At 37.5% G+C, this 23,876-nt stretch overlaps 1 protein-coding gene across 3 annotated transcripts in view; it reads right to left on the minus strand.

Moving 5' to 3' along the window:
- Nucleotides 1–646: 646 nt before the first annotated feature.
- Nucleotides 647–23,876, minus strand: part of DYNC2LI1 (dynein cytoplasmic 2 light intermediate chain 1) — a 47,005-nt gene continuing 23,775 nt past the window's right edge. Inside the window, exons 4-15 of one of the 3 annotated variants that reach the window (XM_029232483.1) lie at nt 23,782–23,816; nt 22,366–22,435; nt 20,147–20,235; nt 15,994–16,180; nt 15,001–15,069; nt 14,325–14,402; nt 10,611–10,687; nt 9,934–10,004; nt 4,643–4,740; nt 4,147–4,239; nt 1,232–1,340; nt 647–764 (exon numbers count right to left, since the gene is read on the minus strand). In XM_029232483.1, the coding sequence (XP_029088316.1) occupies nt 1,278–1,340; nt 4,147–4,239; nt 4,643–4,740; nt 9,934–10,004; nt 10,611–10,687; nt 14,325–14,402; nt 15,001–15,069; nt 15,994–16,180; nt 20,147–20,235; nt 22,366–22,435; nt 23,782–23,816 (930 nt within the window). In that variant the 3' untranslated portion in view covers nt 647–764; nt 1,232–1,277. The other 2 variants (XM_029232484.1, XM_029232482.1) reach the window with 2 other exon arrangements.

Below are 23,876 nucleotides of genomic sequence, written 5' to 3' on the forward strand. Positions count from 1 at the left end.
GCCCCCAGAGCATGTGACAGGAGCAGAGGTGGCTGGAGACTGCTCCTAGAGTCTGTGACGGAGGCAGTGGCTTGCCTCCCTCCAGGCGGCTCCTGGAGCCCCTGCATGTGGTGTCCTGCCCTCTGTGAGTGCACACAGAGAAAAAGGCTACAATGGCAGTCCCACCCCTTCCCTCGTGCACCCCCAAACAATGGCGCCTGGCCTCTAAGGCAGCCCAGGCTTCCTCCCCATACACCATCAGTTGCAGTCGCACTAGATTCCAGCCGCCCCAGGCTGTTTCTGCACAGCCAACCCCAGTCCTCACCCTGGGTCTGATCTCCAAAGCCCGAGTTCTGGCACCCAGTCCCCACCCGCACCGGTGGACCTGCATCTCAGGCTGGTGAGTGCAGGGCGGCAGCACTGCACAGACCATCTGTGCAGTTTTCCCTCTGCTCTGGCTGCCACAAACCGGCTGCTGCATTCTCCTCTGAGTCTCTGAAGCTCCCCTTCTGTCCCAGCAGATCTCCCCACCAGTGAAGGGGCTTTCCCGGGTGCAGGAACCTTTCCTCTTTCATAGCTCCCTCCCAGGGGTGCAGGTCCCATCTTGATTCCTTTCTCATTTTATTTTTTCCTACCTGGAGGTTTTCTTGCCCTTTCAGCAGTCTGAGGTCTTCTGCCGGTGTTCAGTAGATATTCTGTGAGAATCGTTCCACATGTAGATGTATTTTTGATGTATTTGTGGGAGAAGGTGAGCTTCACTTCCTACTATTCCACCATCTTGATTGCTGCTCAGAAATGTGCATTTAAAAAAAGTACTTCGGATGCTTCTTGTGCCTTACCATTAATTAGAGTAAAATGATGACACCTGTGAAAGTGACCCCAATTCTACTTTTCTTACCAGACACAGCTGAGAACTCCTTAGAGAAGGAATGTGTCTAATATAAATGCTTAACCTTATACTCACAACTGTTACTAAATGCTCTTGCTTTCATATTCCTGAAAACATAAGCAGAAACTTACAGATGCTGAACCAAGTATACACTACTTAAACATGTTAAAGGTAGGTCCTGCAAGATTCTTTTTATTTTTTAAAAAATATTGCATGTAATTATACAAATTTTTCCCTTTTAAGAGAGTTAAAAGTATGCAGGGAGTTGCACTAATACAAGAAATTCCACTTTTCCTTTAACAAATTACACATCTAGACTTTCCTCACTTATTAATATAATATTAAGTAATAAAATAATCTTACTTGTATTTGGAAAAGAAGAAATAGATACCCTATAGTTGCATTAGGTTCAGGAATCAAGCTCAATTTGTTTCCAAGACTTGGAAGAACTTCTTTTGTACTGTTCCAGTTCCTAAAACAAAAATATGTATTACTTGCAAAAAACTTAAAATTTTAAAACTAGGCACCTTAAAACTGCCTTAGCATTTTTTTGGGTATAACAGTGTATCCTTTATAACATCATCATTCTCCAAATTTCTTGCCAACTGTTTTATAAATAATTATACTTAGGATTTATTTTCTAGAAATGCAGTCTTCAGAGTTTCTGTGTCACCAAAGCAGCACTTGGAGATGAATTTATTAAAGTTTCAGACAAAATATACACTATATAGTATATACAAGTTGTTTTTCAACTAACAAAATTAAGCATTTGGCATACTTTAAGTATATAAAAGTGATCTTATTTTTAAATATTTGCTGTTCAACTCTTGTCAAATTGTGGTTGAAGTCAGCAAAGTATCAATGTTTAAAATGTACATATCGTTTGACCCAGTGATTGTACCTTTAGAATTTTATCAATAAGTATAATAGAGAAGAGCAGAAGAATAGCAATAGAAGGATATTCACTGAGCTGTGTATATTGGCACACAATTGGAAATGGCTTAGACATCTCCCAGTAAGGACTGATTAAATACATCAGTGCTCATTCACACTTGACTTCATAGGCAGCCAGCAAAAACAACAGTGGTCTCATGTGCCCCAAGAAAAGGCAAATAGGTGGAGAGAGGGCAGGACACTTCCATTTTCTGTTATATACTTCCATGTCTTGATTTTTTTCACAATGAGTATATGTTCCTTTCACAATTCATAAAACAGAGATAACTTTTAGTGGGGGTGAATATCCTGCATGAGATGACTGACCTGCAAAAGGGATCATCTAAGGGGATTGCCTCCTGGCCTCTTACATGTTGTTCAATGTCTAAGTGTACAAAGTATATTATTATTTCAGATAAGCAAAAAGTGGTTACTCTGCAAGATAAGGCAATCACTGCCCTTTGGCTAACATAACAAGTTCATTTTTGCTAGGAAAAGAAAATTAGATTCTCATTTTCAGAAAAAAATTGCAGATTGTCTCTTTCATACCTATACTCTAAGTTATTAAAATTTAAGTGTTGAAAGTTTCAAAACTGTATAAAGACTTCAGAAGGATTTTTTATAGTATTAACTCTGAAGTAGTCTTTATAGCTTCATTTATTTCTTCTGATGAAGTTAGCTCAGTTCACCAGTTATCTTACCAGTAACTTATGGTTTCAAAGATTGTTAGCTCATAAAGAATAAACAGTAATCAGTTATCACAAACTTTCTTTAATTGAATTATTTTTACCAATGCTAGTGGTGAGGGCATTGCTTTGAGATTCTGTGCTAGTAGTTTCTCTCTTCTACAGACAGTAAACTGAGAGAAGATATAAATTTAAAGTTTTGGATATTAGAATGTCAAAATTTGGAAATGGACATCAATAAAATAACTGAGCATCAACTGGTAATCATTAGCATGACTTTTAAAGCAGAAGCATACAATTATGTTAAGGTACTACATGTGCAAACTAAAATCAATTCATCTACTAAAATATCATGAATAAAATACTATGAAAGAGGCAAAATTAGGATATTATAACTTTGCAGGTGAGTTAAAAAAAAATCTCAGTCAAAAGAATGTAGAATTAGTGAGGTACAAGGGTTGAGTAAAGAAAGATATTGTGGGGCTGCTTTCCAGTTCCACTCAAAATTCATATGGTTTTAGGTCAGTTAGGGAAGATGTATCTGAATGTGAAAACTCATGATGCTCAGAAATACTCTAGTGCTTTAACAATATGTGTGTGTGTGTGTGTGTGTGTGTGTGTAAAAAAAAGGGCTCACTATCTAATATAAACAGATACTCTTATCAACAATGGCAGTTAGTCATTAACTCCTAGATAAATATTAATTCAGAGATGACTTCCAACTAATCTCTATAGCCAACCTGCACACATAATAAGGGTTACATGAGGTCAATTTCGTGTCCCTACAACATGCCTCTTGCTTTGCTACAGCTAAAACACCCTCTAAATATTCATGACATATTTTTCAAAAGTCTTCTGTACTTAAATGTTTTGCTTACTTATTCTAGAGCCCCTGAAGGTGAAAGGCTAGTGCTGAGAAAAAGACGCTGGTCCCCGCTTGCAGTGGGTGGTTGCTTTCAGGTTATCCTTGCAACAAAGTGACTGCCCAAGTTACACAGCTCTATAAATCCCACCTGAGAGGTGGTCAGGGCATTCAATTTACTGTGTTTATAGTAAGGGCGTGTCCTGTACAGTGTCTCATTTTATCAAACTAAAAGGAGATCTGGGAAAATCTAAATATTGGACCATGATGAGTTTACCAACTTTTGCATTCTTACGTTAGACTGTGTATCACAAATGGTGCTATCTGGCATATATGGAAAGCAGTCTCCACTTTTAATCACTTTCCTGAGAGACTCTGGGTTTTGTCAACTGCGTTTGTGTGCTTTCAGTCCTTAATTTTTCTGATACAAGAAAAGTATGGATACATCTAAATGTCCTAATAAAAAACAAAACCTTTTAAATAATCCCACAAACAAAAGAATATTATGGAAGTGTCTCCCCAACAGTGAGGTAAGAATCACTACCCATCTTCAACATAAACTGCAAAGTCCAAAAAGGATATGTGAACACCAAGTCATCTCTGGGTGGTAGAATGATAGGTGATTTTTAGTTCCTTCTTGATGCATATCAAAAAACTTTTTAATATATAGTGAAGATGTACTATTTAAATAATTTTAAAAGTAAAAAATTAAATAAATTGAGAAAAATTTATGGAATTCTAAGGATATTTCTGTGATAAAACTTAAGATGAAATAAAATAAATGTTTAGGATAATACCTGATCCTTCTGAATTCTCATTTCATCAACTTCGCTTTCAGCATACTGAGGGTCTCTTGCAGGGTCCTTGACATCTTTTAATGTGTTGATACTCTGAAATCACAATTCTTCAAATCATTTCATGCCCATAGCCCAAAACCTTCAATGCGGGGTATCAACTACCATGCAAGCCAAGCTCTCGTTCCTCAGCTGGCCATCGCTGCTGAGGGTCAGTTCAAATTCCCCCAGGTCCTCTCTCCCTCGTCTTTCAGATGTTGCCTCTCCCTTCTCTAACAACCAGCAAGAGCTCTGTTTGGAAGCAGAGTGAGAACTGTGTCCTACGCATCTTTTAAACCCCACAGTGCCTCATATACAGTAGATTTTTAGCAAATGTTTAATTGATATTTGAGCATGTGAGTAGAAAACAAAGTTACTATAATAGGCCTGCTGAAACATTTCCCAATAACTGTTGAATAGTGCTGAAAATTCTTGCTTTAAAAGAATTAGAAATATATACCTTTGGTGGAAAGAGCTTTTCATACACTTTTTTCCACAATTCCATTGGTGAATGGGCATGAAGCTTTCCAAAGTCATTGTCAGGAACAGGAGGAGATCCTAAAATTGGAAGTTTTACTCCAAATGACTGCATTGACTAAAACATTACAAACTCTACCAATAAAACAGATACTTATAAAAATATAAATCTTAGATCACTCATTTCTCCTTTCCTATAGTCACTATTAAAATTTACCCCAACCCAGTGTAGCAAGGCCACTGGGGCAGATTCTAGTACCAGAGGAAGAGGAGATAGAGTAATGAGTAAACTATAATTCTCTTTCCCCACATTTAAATTGCTGCTTGGCAAAAATATAAAGTTTGATATTCTCATGTGTTCATGAATGTGTAAGGAAACAGTTATTCTTATGTGCTAATGAGTAGAATGCAAATTGGGGCAGCTAAATCAGAGGGTAATAAGGCACTAGTGAATACTATGAAAATACTAAAAAAGGTCACACTCTATTAACCAGCAATTCCAGTTTTGGGTGTTTACCCTAGAAGTACCTGCATACATGCATTAAGGATTTCACATGGCTGCATCACTTGTATTAGTGAAAAATTGGCCACAACCGAAATGTCCATCAATAGAGGTATAGTGAACTAAATTACTATGCACACAGCCATGCTCTACAACACTACCCAGCAGTCAAAGTACCAAATAGACTTACATGTGGCATTAATATGGAAAAATCACTAAGGTGTATTGAGTAAAAAAGGAAAACTTCAAAATGATATAGAATGATACAATTATATTAAAACAAATAGTTTTTTCTAATGGTACTGATGAACCTATTTGCAGGGCAGGAAAAGAGATGCAGACGTAGAGAATGGGCTTGTGGACGCAGTGGGGAAAGGGGAGTGTGGGATGAATTGAGAGAGTAGCACTGATATATACACACTACCATGTGTAAAATAGATAGCTAGTGGGAAGCTGCTGTATAGCACAGGGAGCTCAGCTTGGCTCTGTGATGACCTAGAGCATGGGGTCATTACATGAGATGGGGGCGGGTGGGAGGGAGGCTCAAGAGGGAAGGGATATATGTATACATATAGCTGATTCACTTTGTTCTACAGCAGAAACTAACACAACATGGTAAAGCAATTATATTCCAATAAAAAAAAAGATATGGTACATATATACAATGGAATATTACTCAGCCATAAAAAAGAGTGAAATAATCCCATCTGCAGCAATGTGGATGGACCTGGAGATTATCATACTAAGTGAAGTAAGTCAGTCAGAGAAAGACAAATATCATACGATATCATATGTGGAATCTAAAAAAATGAGGCAAATGAACTTATTTACAACACAGAAATAGACTCACAGACTTCAAAAACAAACTTAGGATTACCAAAGGGGTAAGGTGGGGGAGGGATAAATTAGGAGTTTGGGATTAACATATACACACTACTATATATAAAACAGACAATCAACAAGGACCTACTGTATAGCACAGGGAACTCTACTCAATATTCTGTAATAACCTATATGGGAAAAGAATCTGAAAAAAGAATGGATATATGTATATCTATAACTGAATCACTTTGCTGTATACCTGAAACTAACACAACATTGTAAATCAACTATACTCCAATGTAAAATAAAAATTACATTAAAAAACAAAAAAAGTTTTTTCTATACCACATTCACATATATAGAAAATGGTCTGGAATATTAAACTTGATCCTAATATATACTATTTCAAGATTTTATATGGAGAATGTCTTTAGGTATTGCTCGTATAATTTAAGTTAATTTAAAATTAAGTTAGGGCTTCCCTGGTGGCGCAGTGGTTGAGAATCCGCCTGCCGATGCAGGGGACACGGGTTCGAGCCCCGGTCCGGGAAGATCCCACATGCCGCGGAGCAACTAGGCCTGTGAGCCACAACTACTGAGCCTGCGCGTCTGGAGCCTGTGCTCCACAACCAGAGAGGCCGCGACAGTGAGAGGCCCGCATACTGTGATGAAGAGTGGCCCCCGCCTGCCACAACTAGAGAAAGCCCTCGCACAGAAACGAAGGCCCAACACAGCCAAAAATAAATATACATAAATTTTTAAAAAGTCCCTCTTAAAAACTGCCAAAATATACACCCTGATGAATACTGCCTTTCAAAATGAACCTGAAAAATAAAACAATTACAGTGTTTAAAAAAATTAATATGAAAATTTTGAAAATATGCTGCCACTTCTTGGCAATTTTCAACCCACAGTCTGAGATTTGTCATTCTTTCTGTTTTAGCATCTACATTGTTCACTAAGACTGTTTCACTCTTGATCTTTCAGGGCCTCCTTACCACTTTGGTGAGTAAGACACTGATATAACCCACCGATCTTATTTAGATTTCCCAAGTCTCTTCCTTGTCCTCATTTGTGTGTGTGTGTATTGTACAGAATTTTATCACCTTTGTAGGTTCATATATCCACTACCACAGTCAAGATACTGAACAATTCCATTCCCAGAAGGATCCCTTGTGTTGCCCTTTTATAACCACACCTACCTCCTCGATTCCTCCCCCACCTCCCTACCTACAGTTCTGTCCCTAACCTCTGACAACCATTAATCTTTCCTCCATTTCTAAAATTTTTTCATTCCAAAATTTTATATAAATAGAATTATATTGTACGTAACCTTTTCTCATTGGCTTTTATAATTTAGTATAATTCCCTGGAGATTCACCCAAGCTGCTGTATGTATCAATAGTTTGTTCTTTTTTATTGCTGAGTAGTGTTCCATGGTAGGGATATACCACAGTTTATCCACTTACCTGTTGAATGATATCTGGGTTGTTTCCACTTTTGGGCTATTACAAATAAAGCTGTCATGAACATTTGTGTACAGATTTTTATGTGAACTTAAGTTTTCATTTCTCTCACATAAATGCCCAACACTGCAACATCTAGGTCATTTGGTAGCTGCAAGTTTAGTTTTATAAGAAACCATCAAACTGTTTTCAAGAGTGGCTGTACCATTTTACATCCCCACCAGCAATGTATGAGTGATCCAGTTTCCTCACATCCCCTCACAAGCATCTGGTGTTATCACTATATTTTATTTTACCTATTCTATTAAGTGTGTGGTGATATCTCATTTGCATTTCCTTAATGATTAATGATATTAAACATCTTTTCATGTGCTTATTTGCCATTTGTATATCCTTTATAGTGAAATATCTGGCCATGTCTTTTGCATATTTTCTTTCTATCTATCTATCTAGGCTGCACCAAGTCTTAATTGTGGAACATGGGATCTTTAGTTGCGGCAGGCAGACTTCTTAGTTGCACCATGTGGACTTATTTTATTTTTATTTTTTGGCTGCATTGGGTCTTCATTGCTGCGCATGAGCTTTCTCTAGTTGCATCGAGCGGGGGCTACTCTTCGTTGTGGTGCATGGGCTTCTCATTGTGGTGGCTTCTCTTGTTGCAGAGCACGGGCTCTAGGTACATGGGCTCAGTACTTGTGGCTCACGGGCTCTAGAGTGCAGGCTCAGTAGTTGCGGCGCATGGCCTTAGTTGCTCCGCAGCATGTGGAATCTTCCCAGACCAGGGCTCGAACCCGTGTTCCCAGCACTGGCAGGAGGATTCTTAACCACTGCCCCACCAGGGAAGCCCCATGTGGACTTCTTACTTGCAGCATGTGAACTCTTAGTTGATGCATGCATGCAGGATCTAGTTCCCTGACCAGGGATTGAACCTGGGCCCCCTGCATTGGGAGCGTGGAGTCTTCCCCACTGGGGAAGTCCTCTTTCGCATATTTTCTAATTGGATTTTTTTTTACTGTTATTTATATATTCTAGATACTAGTCCTTTGTAAAATATGTAGTTTGAAAATATTTTCTCCCAGATTGTAGCATGTCTTTTTATCCTTTTCACATGGGCTTTTTTTTTTTTTTTTTGCGGTACGCGGGCCTGTCACTGTTGTGGCCTCTCACATTGCGGAGCACAGGCTCTGGACGCGCAGGCTCAGCGGCCACGGCTCACGGGCCTAGCCGCTCCGCGGCATCACATGGGCTTTTAAGAGCAAAAGTTTTTAATTTTGATGGGGTCCAAGCTCCATGATTTTTAAAAAATTTATTGTAGTTATTTGATAGCACTGGGTCTTAGTTGCAGCAGGCGGGCTCCTTAGTTCTGGTATGTGAACTCTTAGTTGCTGCATGCATGTGGGATCTAGTTCCCTGACGAGGGATCGAACCCTGGCCCCCTGCATTGGGAGCGTGGAGTCTTAACCACTGTGCCACCAGGGAAGTCCCTCCATGATTTTTTAAATTCAGTATTTTTCAACCCTTTTCTGACCTCCAACTACTTACATGGGCAAAAGATTTCCATCAGCATTATCTATCATTACAGTGATTCTCACTGCTAATGAAATTAAGTTGGTAATAATAAGTATTATAAAAATCAGTATTTATAATCACTCATTAATACCTCTATTCTTTTCATTCCAATTCAATCTACAATCTCATGACAAAGATCTCTACATCTGAAGTCAAGTCAACTTTAGCTTGTAAAAGTAACGGGGGATGGGAAATAAAAAAGAAAATTATTGTCCATTAGAGTGTTAAAACCAAACTGCCAACCCCAGCATATAGAGTTGCTAGGCCTGAGAATCTCCACAATGAAAATAGCTTCTGTGAGAAGATAAGGAGTTTGCCTATATAAACGCTTTTGAAATTTCTTTTGCTTCATGAGTCTAGGACATCTGTAAGTTTAGGAAACACATCCCATTGGATGAGAGGCAATTTTTCATAATGAAAAATTAAGGCATACCTAGTTAGTACAACTGTGTTCTTTTTGATTTATTCCAACACTTGAATCTCAGATTTTTCATCATTGCCCATAATATATAGCTTTGAATTTCCTGACCACTCTATGCTTCTGGTTTTCTTCTAAACGCAAGGAGCTAAAATTTAAAAGTATCTGGAAATCAGTGAGGGAAAGAAAATACATGCAAAATTTTTAGTGGAATATAGATTAGAAATCTATATATAGATTTCTATATAGATATATATAGATATAGTGGAATATAGATTAGAAATCAGTCTCTTATGTGACAACATCCCTTCCATCACAAATATGTCAATGTGATGCATTTTGCATCAATACTGTGTATACAAAGAATAACAGCAACAATAATGAAACTGGAAATGATGGTTACAGTTAGGAGATGTTGGAGATGAAGTGAACAGGGAGTAGGACAAAATCAATAAGCAATTAAAAAACCATTGAACAATCTTAATAAGTTCACCAACCTATTTGACTTAAAGAATCCAATCCTGCTGTGACAAACAGTGGTTTATTCTGATCCACACACGTTGATTTGCTACATGGATAAGAAGAAAAAAGAATCCAATTTAGTTTAGCAATCAAATATCCTGCCACTCTCTACTGTAAATACAAGAGCCAAGTTTTATATCTAGCCACTGGTGACAGCATTGCTCAAAATGAATGAATGAATATTAATATGATTCCAAAAATTAAAGTAGAGCACTAATAAATGTATTATAGGAGAAAAAAAATGACAGACCCAAATTACCTCAAATCAAAACCAAGGAAAGTAGCAAGGTTAAGAAAAATACACACTAAAATGATTGATTCCACTTCTAATCAATATAAAAAAGTGATAATAGCGGGAAGGCTACTGAAATGAGGGAAAAGAAGTAAAAGAAATCAGGGAAACAAGTATAATAGTATCATTGTTTTGTCTAGTCTCAAACTAAGTATTATATAACATTTTAGCTGTAAAATTTGATAAATATTTAAACAATATAAGAAGCAGGAGACAATATGAAATTATCTCTAAGAACAGTCATCTGAGGCACTTTCCTGGTCAAGAAGCAAAAGACTTGTGAGAACAATAATAAGATGAGACAATAACAACAGCAAAAAAAAAAGATAAAAAGATATTTAAAAAATATTTTAACAGTACCTTTTGTCAATGCCAAATGCCAACTGGTTAATAACTCCACGTATTTTTAGTAATAGAGCTTCTGATTTACTGGTAAACTGGAAAGAAAATAAATCAGGAGAATAAATTACAGGCTCTGCTTTCAAATCACAGAAACAGGTAAAATAAATACGGCTTTGAACAAGTACAGATTGCAGAGAGAAATACTACCTATTTGTCCAACAATACTTGTGTTTCAGTAAGCAAAACAAAACCTTTGAATAAAGGGAAAGAAAAATCTCAGTAAATTTGTTTTAACTTACTCTTCAAACTTCCTGAGTGCAGGATATTGAATGGACTTGTTTTTATGCACTGATCATTTCCGCTACTCCCACAAATGGATCGTAATCATTGCCAAAATGCAATCTGGTTGGTTAAAAAAGTAGGAGGTACGCATCATAAATAACTTTTCCATCTAAGGGCATATGACTGTCTTCAAAGCAGTTAATGTGGGAGTTGCAGATTAGTCCGACAGATACTGATACTCACTCAAACCATTTTTTAACTTCACTTCTGAATTGCCTTTGGAACCTGCAAAATAAGCTACTGAATATTCTCAGTGGTGGTCTATAACTAGAATGATCATAACCAGAACATTTTAGAGAACGAAATGGGGTGGGTACTATTAATCATTAATCTGAGAAATCAGGTGAAACTAGGACATACGGTTACCCTACAAATCTTTTAAGACTAATTTGATTTTTGGAAATACCAAAGTCACCCAGACCAAGATGTATGAAAGTGGGAAAAACAATCTTGAACCAAAATGAGATGTAATTATAATGTACAGAGATCAAGTTTCAGGATAATATTCATTCTGGATTAAGAAGAGGCTCCAGGGAAAACATTCAATGGAGAACACTCATGTGGATATATAAGATTTTATTTATTTATTTATTCATTCATTCATGCATGCATGCATGCATGCGGTACGCGGGCCTCTCACTGTTGTGGCCTCTCCCGTTGCGGAGCACAGGCTCCGGACGTGCAGGCTCAGTGGCCATGGCTCACGGGCCCAGCCGCTCCACAGCATATGGGATCTTCCCCGACCGGGGCACAAACCCGCGTCCCCTGCATCGGCAGGCGGACTCTCAACCACTGCGCCACCAGGGAAGCCCCTGATACATTTATTTTTAAAAATTGAAAAATTTTAGGCTTCTACTGAGACAATTTTCTAATATGAAAACTTTAGTTGAATTTTAAAAACACAAGTTTTCATCATCATCATTATTATATTATCTATTATGTTCCCTATATGGTGAGGAAAAAAACCTCGTCACAAATGTCTTTCATAGGATGTGGGAAGTTTTCTAACTCAACCCCACCCCCATCTACTGCATCAACTGCCTTGAAAACATCCTCCAGAAACAGCTGTAGAGCTTTTACTTATGAACTCAATGCCTGGGAACTCATAATCTCCAAAAGCAACTCATTCCATTTTCAGATAATGGTAGTACTAGAAATTTCTTTCTTAATTTGAACTAAGCTCTATTGATTCCTTGTTATTGACTCTAAGAAAGCAAAGAATATATTTAATCCCTTTTCCGTGGATCAGTCCTTCGAATGTTTAAAGAGTGTTATCACAATCCCGATGCCAGAATATAATTTTATACTGTTCCTCATACATCATAATTCTAAGTCCCCTAACATCCTGTTGGCTCTCCACTGAATCTGGTTCTACTTACCAATGTTTTTGTTTGTTTGTTTTTGTTAACTTGATTAGATTGCTCATACTATCGAACCAGTATTCTTGACTGAATTATAAAGGATAAACTATAGTGTTAAAAAACAAAAGACTGCTGAGTATCATTGAACCTTGTAAAGCAGTACCCAAGTCTGGGCTGTAGGGTAAGAGTGGAAGTGAAACTGAAAGGTGGGGCTTTGATAACTCTGGCTGCTTTCTTCTTGGTGTGGGAAGCTAGTAAAGCTTTATGGTTCCCCTGGTGGTCCAGAGTGCTCTTATAACCCCAACCTCTGAACCCTATGGCTTACTGAAAGCTGAGATGAAGGAGTCTCAAATCCTTTCCCTAGTCCCTGACCTTCTAGGGTCTTTTGAACCATGGTTAACTGCAGGCCTGCTGTGGCCTGGGTTGACCTGACTTCACCTAAATTTGTATCCGTAAGACCAGACTGGCCCTGATGGATCATCAAATGTGATCTGTTCCTAAAGAAAGATAGGTATTTCCCTCAGCGAACTAACCAGAAGTAAGCATGGGGCCTTATCTAGTGGTGAAAGTAAGAAACTACAAGATCCATGGTCTTTGCTTCTGTACTCTGAATGAGTAATTTACTTTTAATTCGTCATATCTTTTTCAAAACAATAAAGAATATTTTTGTGGTTGCCAAGGGGGGGTTGGTGAGGGAAGGTTGGATTGGGAGTTCGGGATTAGCAGAGGCAAACTATAATATACAGAATGGATAAACAACAAAGTCCTACTGTACAGCACAGGGAACTATATTCAATATCCCATAATAAACCATAATGGAAAAGAATATGAAAAAGAATTTTAAAAAAAGAATATTTCCAAAGTACTCTGTCAACCTAATATGTAAGCAGATACAGTACAAACATAAAAGGTAATGATTTTTAAGAAAATACATAATAAAATATATTTGGAGCATTCTGAAAAGTATAAAAATTTTAAATACAGATCATATTTATTACTTTTCATCTTAATATACTAGCCATGAAGGCTGGGGACTAGGCCATGTTTTCTACAGGTTCCTCTGAGCACTCTGATTTAGAGGGAAAAAGAGACCATTCAAATGGGAAGAAAGTTTTTCCTTTTTTTTTTTAAATAAAAAATGCGTTTATGTTTTCTTGTGTTAGAGGATATCCAGCAACATTTGGTCCTGCTGTGGAAGATGATGTAACAGTAATTATAAGAACCCGCCTTGGGCTCCCCTGATGGCGCAGTGGTTGCGAGTCCGCCTGCCAATGCAGAGGATGCGGGTTCGTGCCCCGGTCCGGGAGGATCCCGCATGCTGCGGAGCGGCTGGGCCCGTGAGCCGTGCCCGCTGGGCCTGCGCGTCCGGAGCCTGTGCTCCGCGGCAGGAGAGGCCACAGCAGTGAGAGGCCCGCGTACCGCAAAAACAAAAACAAAGAACCAGCCTTTACTGAACTTTGTGTCAGACCCTGTGCTAAGCATTTCACAGTACTCAGGCTATGAATCCTCACAACAACCCTATAAAGAAGGTATTGTTTTGTCCATTTTACCAGGAGACTGAGGCTTCAGTGAGATTAAGTGACTTGTCTGAGACCACATATCTAGTAAATGGTTGCCCAGGCAGCATGACTCCCAAGTTCATATTTTTAACCTCTACAACAAACAGCATTTAAGTTTTAAAAAAATTGTTAGTCTTTTTCTCTTTTCTTTTAAGAGAACATAGATTCTAATTTTTAAGGGGAAACTAAAACATAAATAAACAACCAATTTATCTCTTTGAGATTGATGGGGGTTTATGGCTATTAGAAATTTAGAACTTTTGCTTCAAAGAAATGGTAGGCCATCTAGCAGAGTGCATTCTAGAAATACATTATAAACACTCTGTAACAAGAGGGTTTTGAGGCAATGGGAAAGGAGAGAATGACATGCATTAGTAAAAGCATTAGCATTCATAACTGTGCACCAAGCTGTTAATCTTTCCAAATTTGTCACTGTCCGTTCAAACCCAAAGGATAGGAAACGTACAAACCATTAATGATGCTCCGTAATAATGTGCAACAAATCGAAGTGTCTTGCATATTACCTTCCTCTTCTCAGAGTCAAAATCCTGAAGAAATATGTTATTAAAAAGAAAAAAGTTGAGACAACTAGTGTCTGTAGCAGAAAGGTGCAAATTATTCAATACAGAAATAGATCTTCTTATTTATTTTTTGGAACATACCTTGAGTAGGATTCCATTACCTTGGCATTTGTTTCTATAGAGAGCTGAACAGTAGCTGCAGCCTTCTAGAGCTGCAGCTACCAGATCTTTCCTTGTTTAAACACTTAGCTCAATAGAATTTAGATATAAGCACACATTTTCTAGTGCGGAATACCCCAAGGATTCTCTGACAAGCAAAGATAAGAAGAAACCAATTTTCTACTTTCTTAGATTTAAAAGTTGGGACATAAGCCCTGTCCCTTGGTGACTGGACTGGATCCAGTTTCTAAATCTTCTGCCATATCCCCATTCCAGTGTATTTACTGTTCCTTACCTATTTTCTCTTTCCCAACTATATCCTCTTTTCCAAAATCTTTAAGATGTGTGACCCCTTGACCTCTCCCTCCCAGAGTCATTTTTCTCATTTCATTATTACTTTTGTTCCTCTCCTGTAAAGCCTAGGCATGCATGTACAACAAGCTCAACTAGAAGTGGAAGAGCTTACCTGAAAAATATCGTATTTACTTCCAATTATGACCAGAGGAATTGGAAATGGGTCAATTAATTCACAATCCTGTTAACAAACATATTTCACTGATTCATTATAATTGTTTATTACTATGTATTCATTAATTTCCACTTATATCATTTTAAATCTTCCCATAATGTTGACATTGTTTGCTTGACAGAGGTTGTTTCAATATTGAATTTCTTAAACTATCAATACATTTCTCAAGCATAAAACTAGAAATGATAATTCCCTAAACTATGATATTTATTCTTCATGTTGTGTCCTTTTATTTTCTTAAATATGTCACCTTCCTGTTTTTTTTAAATTATTATTTCGTATTAACTGTTTGTTACAATAACATTTATACATGGGAACCATAAACTATCAGTTCTGTTCTGATATTACCTTTGTAAAACGCACTCACATAAGCTCTGGGCAATATAAAATACTGCTCTTGGTTTTCTAGAAGATGACATTCATGATTGTATATAAAGGACTTACTTGTATTATCATATTGCAAGTTTATAGTTTAATTATCAGATGATAAAAAGATACTGATTATGTGACAGACACTAAATGAACGTAAAGTATAGTGACGGTAAAGGCTGTTAAAATCCTATTCCTTGCTTAAAATTGTAGTCTTATCTAGCCTTTGCCAGGTGACATTTGTACAACCTGGTTTTTTATCTTCATTTTACAGAGATTATAAAATCAGTATCAAACTACTACTTTAAAACTCTATTCTTTTTGATTGGTGTAATATGCCATAACAATCACAGTAGATGTCTAACAAGACATATGAAATCTTTCTCCTTGTTTTGCCCTTACTGAGGTTTTATTAAATTGCTATAATTTTCCAGTGAACAGGTTCATCTACATGAAATGAATTTCAACTCATGCATAAAAATCTAAAGAAGTTGTTTGTGATGTTATCTTTAACTATATATGGGGCTAAGAATTCTAGGGATAATCCCAACAGTAACTCACTGGATGGTCCTTCTGCATATTGCTCCATATCTTCTGTCTCATTTCAGAAACTGCTTTAGCATTTTTCTTCCCCAGTTTCATCATCACTTTATCTACATGAAGTTTTGTGGCTTGCAACAGATTTTCCATGGTGGGCCAAAGGTCATTAGGTTTCGAAAGGTCCAAAACAAGAACAATAGAAAATGTCCTAAAGAAATAAAAACATGTTTCAAAAAAAAAAGAGTCAAAATAATTACCATTTGAAGCCATACTATACCGAAATTTATTTTCTAAAAATAACACTATAGTTTAAGAAAAAAAACCCCAGCAATGTTCTAAGAAAAAAATGCCAAAATTATAGCCTTATTTATTCTAGTGCTTTTCCCTAGTGATATTTAAGTGTCACAACTGAAGTTTTTGTTTGAACTAGTAATAATCCAGTTCAAATAATCGGCAAGTAATTGGGTCCAACAATGCCATATTTAGATCCACTTTTGCTGTGTGCTCCAAAGAAGGGAAGCAAAAATAATAATCACAGCAGCAGCAACAATGCAACAACCTGGTGAAGGAGAAGAAAACAGATTTACTGATGGTCCTTGCTAGGAGGACTACCTACCTTATTTACTCTTAACAACACCACTTCCTAGAAGATGTTATGACAGCCATTTTATGGATTAGAAATCTGAGGCACAGATTCATATAACTAGTAAATTGTAGAGCTGCTATTTACATCCAGAGCCACGTGCCTTTCTGCTGTACCTTGCTGCCTCTCTGAAAGCACACCCCTGGCCACCACACACACCACCACTGTGACCACATGCACGTGTGCTCATGTTCATGTAAATCTAACCTAAGCAAAAACAACCCAATTTAAAAAGGGCAAGGAACTCAAATACACATTTCTCTATTTAAAGGTATACATATGGCCAATAAACATATGAAAAGAGGCCCAATATCACTAATCATTAGAGAAACCCAAATCAAAACCACAATGAGATACCACTTCACACCCATTAGGATAGCTATGATACATAAAAGTAAAAATAAACAAAACCCCCCAGAAAATAACGAGTGTTGGTAAGGATACAGAGAAATTGGAACCCTGGTGCATTGCCAGTGGGAATATAAAATAGTACAGCAGACACTGTGGAAAGCAGTACAGTGGTTCCTCAAAAAATTAGAGGATCCTGCAATTCCACTTCTGGGTGTTTTGAAATCAGGGACTCAAATAGATATTTGTATACCAATGTCCATAGCAGCATTACTAACAACTGCCAAAGGGGGGAAATGACCCAGATGCCCATCAGTGGGTTAAGAGATGAACAAAACATGGTATATACATACAATGAACTATTATTCAGCCTTAAAAAGGAAGGGAATTCTGATACATGCTACAACACGGATGCATCTTAAAGACATTATGCTAAGTGAAATAAGCTAGACTCAAAAGGACAAGTATTATATGATTTCATTTACATAAGGTACCTAGAGTAGTCAAATCATAGAGACAGAAACTAGAATGGTGGTTGCCAGGGGTTGGAGAAGGGAGAAATAGGGAGTTATTATTTATTGGGTACAGTTTCAGTTGGGGCAGATGAAATGTTCTGGAGATGGATGGTGGTGATGGCTGCACAGCAACGTGAATATACTTAATGCTACTAAACTGTACATTTAAAAATGGCTAAAACTGTGAATTTTATGTTATGATAGTTTACAATAAAAAACAAACAAACAAATATAGGAGTATTTCAGAAAATGGTCATAATAAGTATGTAGAACCATAATCATGGGCCAATATATTTTTGATCAACAGGGCAAACATTCTGCTAGTAGATATAGCAAGGAATTACAATACGTGCTAGTTATAATATAGTCAAGTTATTTTGCTTAGTTTGAGCAAATCAGCTGTGTTGTGTAATTAAAGCAGAACAGTAGCTAAATTCTATACTATAGGTCTAAATCCAGAAAGTAGTCTTTTTAGACATTAATTAGCAAGATTTTCTATAAAATTATTGAGCCATTAAATTCTCTAGCCAACTACATCTATGTCATTTTAATAAGCTCAGAACCAGTTTTGCTTAATTGTAACAGAATATATATACATAAGCGAGGATACTATATTTTCAGAGTTTTAGTATGATTAATGTTTAAAAAAGAGAGTACTATGGTTGAACTTTTTTTAACTGTGGTAAAATATATATAACATAAAATTTATCATTTTTTTCCAAATGAAAATAACTTTGTTTTAAGCAAAGGAGAAATGGATTATTCAACTTTTTTCTAAGATTAAGATTTATGTTTCCAGTGCACTGGAAATATCTGTGTTACTTTTACCTTCATAGCAAATGACAGCTAAAAACATTTTTTTTTAAACACGACCTTTTAAAACAGGGAAGTGGACCACAGGAAATGCTCTGTTACAAATTATCTAAGGTCTGTGGAAATGTTCAGTGCATCTATAATTATTCTATGAACAGGCATCTTAAAGATAAACAGTATCTAAGAGCACTGGTACGGCTGCTGAGGTCGCTGGGCTTCGTCCAACATAAGGAAATTATATGTCAAATTAATTCCAGCCACAAAACACTCTGAGATTTGCAGCTACATGAGGAGTGAAATGCTTTCCATGAATTCTTCCATCACTCAGCAAGCTACTCTGGACCCAGGCCTATGGAGCCCCTGCCCTCTGTTCATCATAACCCTGACCCCTCTTCTCTCCTAAAGCAGGCTCCAGCTGCCCTGGGGTTCCAGGGAAAGAAGACCAAGGACTCACAAAGTGAGGCATTAAAGAAACTGGAGAGGTTTGGCTTCCTGCAGAAACCAGAATTTCTACAAGCCCGTGAGGTCTAGAGAAGGGAAGTGAGGTAATATGGCAAGGTGAAGTGCAAGTCAGGGCCAGGTAAGAGCTGCTCCCGGCCTTTTCAGTCCTGCCAGCCTCAGGCCAGGCTGGCTGGCAGCTCTGGGTCCTTCAGCTCCTCCCCGTCCACGCCATCTCTTCACAACCACACCACCGTGAGCTGCCCGAATTCCCAGGCAGCTTCGATTATTTGTCTCTGTTAAAGGAGGACAAATGAAAACTATACAGCTGTAAAATCCCATGATCCTGAAAAGTAATGTCAGGGGAAAACAGTGGTTATAAGTGAAAAAGCAAGATCTAAATCTATATACATACAATATCCCATACCTGTACAAAGTATATTTATGAACACTGAAAACACTGAAAGAAATACCTCAATATGTTGATAGTTCTTTTTCATGTGCTTGAGGATGCTTTTACTTTCTATGTACCTTTCAGTATTTTTCCAAGTTTTCCATATGAGCATACATTACGTTTGTAATAAGTAAAGGACAGTAAATCATATTTCTTTAAAAGAAAAAAAAATCACTGGACAAATAAAGCCAACATTACCGGCTAGTTATAGAAAAACAATTATCCTGTTAACAAGAAATAATTCCATACTCTAAAGATCTTAATGGCTGAAATTTAACAAATAATTGTCAAGCCCTTTGTATTTGGTCCAGGCAGCAGCAACGGTTTGTGTTAAACTCTGACAGGAGTAAGATATTTCAGATTTTAAAATTTTGTTTTCCTTGGCTAAGATGACAGTTTTCCACATCTGATTTGGCCACGTGTGGGAGTCATTGTTAGGAAAACACCACCAAAGAGTTTGAGGTTTTCCCCCAGGTTCTGTTTCTTTTAGGTTAGCAAATAGAGACTTTCTTCCTCCTCTAACTCATAGACGTCCCCTGGATGAAGCTTCAATGGTATTAATTAGCGTTAAATTCAAAGTAGACATAATGTCCAGCTGCAGGAAAAACTCAGGGCTGAATTAGCTCACGCTTGGATGGGTGTTAGAAATAATTGTTTTCAAATTTATTTTTGCCAAGTGAATTCATTGCCCAAGTGTTATTTGACGTATTTTGTTTGTTTGCAGGCTTGCAAAATATGTTACTAGTTGGAATGCCAACTATTTCACTTCAGCACAGGCCAGAACCTTGGTTCTTTTAAAATCTCTGACAGCATTACAGTTTAAGCACATAGAAAGAAGGTGAACTGTAAGCAACATAAAACCGTCCCTGCAAATTCTGGTTCACAAAAGCCTACTCATATCCATCCTGTGGTCTCCACTGTATACTTACTAACAACTGTTCCTGGAGCTGTGGCCACACTTACCGTAAGGTGTCACTTGTGATTGGGACGCTGATTAAGTCCAGTAAAGAGGTTCCTCCACCTAGTTCCCAAAAATGAGCAATATCTTTTGGCTGAAAAAACAGGGTTTTTTCATATTAATGTTCTTTGGTGTTTTTACATGTTAAATAGTTCTTATATTTCATTAGTACCAGCCAGTAATAATTATGGATACAAGATATTATAGTCCTCAAGACCATTTCTTGGCAATTTTTTGAAAGGAAAGGAAATTTTTTCCTTTCTCTATTCCATCCCTCAAAATGCACCAAAACCTCTATTTCAAAGAACAAAAATGAAACATTAAGAATGTACATGTGTACTAAATGCCCTAATTCTACCCTAACCTAATAGAAGACATTAAACAGTGCCCCAATTCTGTAAATATCACATGTAGCAGACACTCACTCAAATTAGAAATAAAATTAACAAATTGAACACATTTGGAATTATCTTTTTGAAAACAGTTATAATTTTAGATAGAAATAAAACAGTTGAACAGGAAAACATCCTAATTGAGGGAGGCAGAAGCTCACAAAATAAATCAGACACACAGACAAGACATGAGGAAACGGGAAGAACAGGTGGCAGTCCGGGCTGCAGACTGGGATTTCCCGGGCAATAGTATATAAGCAGCTGGTCTGTGCCTGACTTCCCTGGGGAATGTGACCGGTTGGCACTGGCCATACAAGCGGTAGGTGGGGGAACAAGGAGAGACTCAACAACTGTTTCCCTTTTTAGAGGACTCCAACACTAGGGGATTGAAAGGGCTGGGCAGCCAAAGGGCTGGGTAGCTTGGAAATAAGACCATCTGTTCCATGACAGCTCTCCTACACCACCGGCTAGCTGATGGCATCTCTGCCTCTGGCCAGATACTAAGGAACCTTCAGGACACCAAGATTGTGTGAGGAGCTGATAAAGCTCTTCCACTTAGAACTTTTAGGAGACATTAAATCTGAGAAAGATGTGAAGCCCATCTTTGAATGAATATGGAAAAGCCCAACTTGATGGCACAAAGTTTAATAGAAACAAACAGGTGAAAAAGAATCACATGAGTTTTTATGTGTCTAATACCATGAACTTGGAAGAGGCAGGTGGTCATTAAAGCAGTTTTAGATGAATATATATATTTTGCATTTTTGACAAGTTATCTCAACCATTAAAATTGTTTTGCGGTTGCTATTTGAATAATTAATGTTTGTGGGGGAAATAAGTTTGCATTGGAAAATCTCCCTTGATTCACAACTGGATGAAGAAAAGTTTTTAGAGCTCTTAAAAGTTAAGCTTATGAAAATTGTCTCAGAGTTTCCCATGAAAAGGATAATTCCATTTCTAGGCTTATCACTCATGCAAAATTCATGTGAGTCACAAAAATAAAGTCCTCCCCCATCTCAATATATTACTTTTTTTCTTTTCTCTTTTTAATTTCACAGTTTTAATAACCAGCTTGGCATTGGTGAATCCAGGAAGCAGCAACAGCCCATTTTAACTGTTTATATACATTGTCTAATAATCAAACACTTGGACTGGATCAATCTATAAAAATTTGCCTGTGTTATGGGAGATATGGGACCTTCTACTGTATTCTAGATTGTTCTTCCGTACATCTAATTTTATTTTTAAAAGACCTCTTTTTCATATGAGAACTCCAAAAGAGAATTCCATTTAGGAATTTTTATTCCTCTAACATACACTATAAGTTCTCCCTGTACCCTGAACAATGTCTAATTTTCCTCTGTAGATACACTAACATAAGTGAAAACAGGATTATAGCCAATTAGGGCCTGTGGTCTCAAATAGCATTACCAACTTCAAGATGCTAATAATCTGGATTTTGACCAGTATTTTTTCATAAATATTCCACAGGTCAAATTCATATTCTTAGCAGATTTTTTGGAGACAGAAGATAACTCACGATGTTATTCTCATTTGAAAGAAGAAAATATGCCAAAAAACTGTACAATAAAGTTACAAAGGAATCCAATTCAAGCATTTTAAGACATAACAAATGAGAAGGCCAAAATACTTCCCCACAGTTAGGTTGGCTTCATATGTGCTGAGTTGCATTTGAGTTAAAAAGTACATAGCTATGAAGTGTACAGCTGGATATGTGCAACGATTGTAGGTAAGATGGAAAATATAAAACAACGTCAGTATCCTCACTTCTCCATGTATGTGTAGTGCAGCATCACCAAAAAGACACTCACTATGTTATGTCCTTTTGCTCTCCTTCCATATGTATATTCCAAGGCTAAGGTTGGTTTTGGTGGCTCATCCCTGCACAATAAAAGACAGGTAGTATTACCATCATGGGTGGAATTATTTTCTTACGCTATCATCTTACCTGATTTATTTTTGCTTCCTCTCAAAAACTTTGATTAGTAGGGAAGTTACACCTTGTATAACACATTGAGATAAAAATGATTAAGAATTTATACAAAAATTAAATAAGCCTTCAAAATACCATCTTTAGTAGCAACTGCAGAGAATAATGGCACCTGCATGTAGTGGCAGTGCCTAGCAACACTGCTGGGGGAGTAGAGAAGGAGCTGGCAGTGTTGGTGGCCATGTTAGGGCACAAGCTCTCTGCATCCAGGCCACGTGGGAAGCACTGACAGCAGGTCTGTGCTCAGCCTTGATGTGGGGAGCTGGAAACCTAATGACTATCAATTTAACGGCAACATCAATGAAAGATTTTTATACAGTTCTCAATCTGAAATCACGGTTCAAACGTAGGCATCATTTAGCTAATGAGAGCTACAAACAAACAAGACTTTCCTTATCAACTTCCTGCAACACCTACCAATCATAATCCTAAGTCTTAATCTGGTGGCATGCTTCTATGGTATAGAAGATTAGGAAGTACAGAAAACAAATGGTAACACGCACAGTTTAAAGACCAATAATGTGCTTCAAAAGTAAACCCACGGGAGGGCTTCCCTGGTGGCGCAGTGGTTAAGAATCCGTCTGCCAATGCAAGGGACATGGGTTCAAGCCCTGGTCTGGGAAGATCCCACATACTGCGGAGCAACTAAGCCCGTGCGCCACAACTACTGAGCCTGCGCTCTAGAGACCGAGAGCCACACAACTACTGAAGCCCACATGCCTAGAGGCCGTGCTCCACAACAAGAGAAGCCACTGCAATGAGAAGCCCACACACCGCAAAGAAGAGCAGCCCTCGCTCGCAGCTAGAGAAAGCCCACGCGCAGCAACGAAGACCCAATGCAGCCAAAAATAAAAATAAATTAAAAAAAAAAAGTACACCCATGAGCAATTCGAAGATTGTAATTAATGTTCAAACAGTCATGAACTAGATAGAACTAAAAAGTTTAAATATCAGAGTAGCAGAGCCAAAATAAGCAAGTACTATGGTAGGCTGAGTAATTATGTTAATTTCTCCCCCAAATAAGGAAATCCAATATTAATCCTGTACAATTTCTTTTTGCTTGTTGTTGGTTTTATCTTTAAAGGAGATTGTAAAAGCCATAATAAGGAATCACTAAGAATTAAAATATTTTGTTTCAGCCTCAAAATTATTCTCTTTCCATGTGTCTTTTAGATTCTAACTTGCCCTACACAACAAGAAAAAGCAAATGTAGTCTAGAGGTTAACATAACACTTACCTGTCAAGACACCTTAGAATAATAGTAGTCTTTCCCTGGAAATTCAAAAAGAAAGAAATACTGTGTTAATGTCATCCACATGTAAAATTTTATTA

This window comes from Monodon monoceros, unplaced genomic scaffold (genome assembly GCF_005190385.1).
Source record: "Monodon monoceros isolate NGI ecotype Baffin Bay Population unplaced genomic scaffold, NGI_Narwhal_1 Super_Scaffold_19, whole genome shotgun sequence".
NCBI classification, from domain to species: domain Eukaryota; kingdom Metazoa; phylum Chordata; class Mammalia; order Artiodactyla; family Monodontidae; genus Monodon; species Monodon monoceros.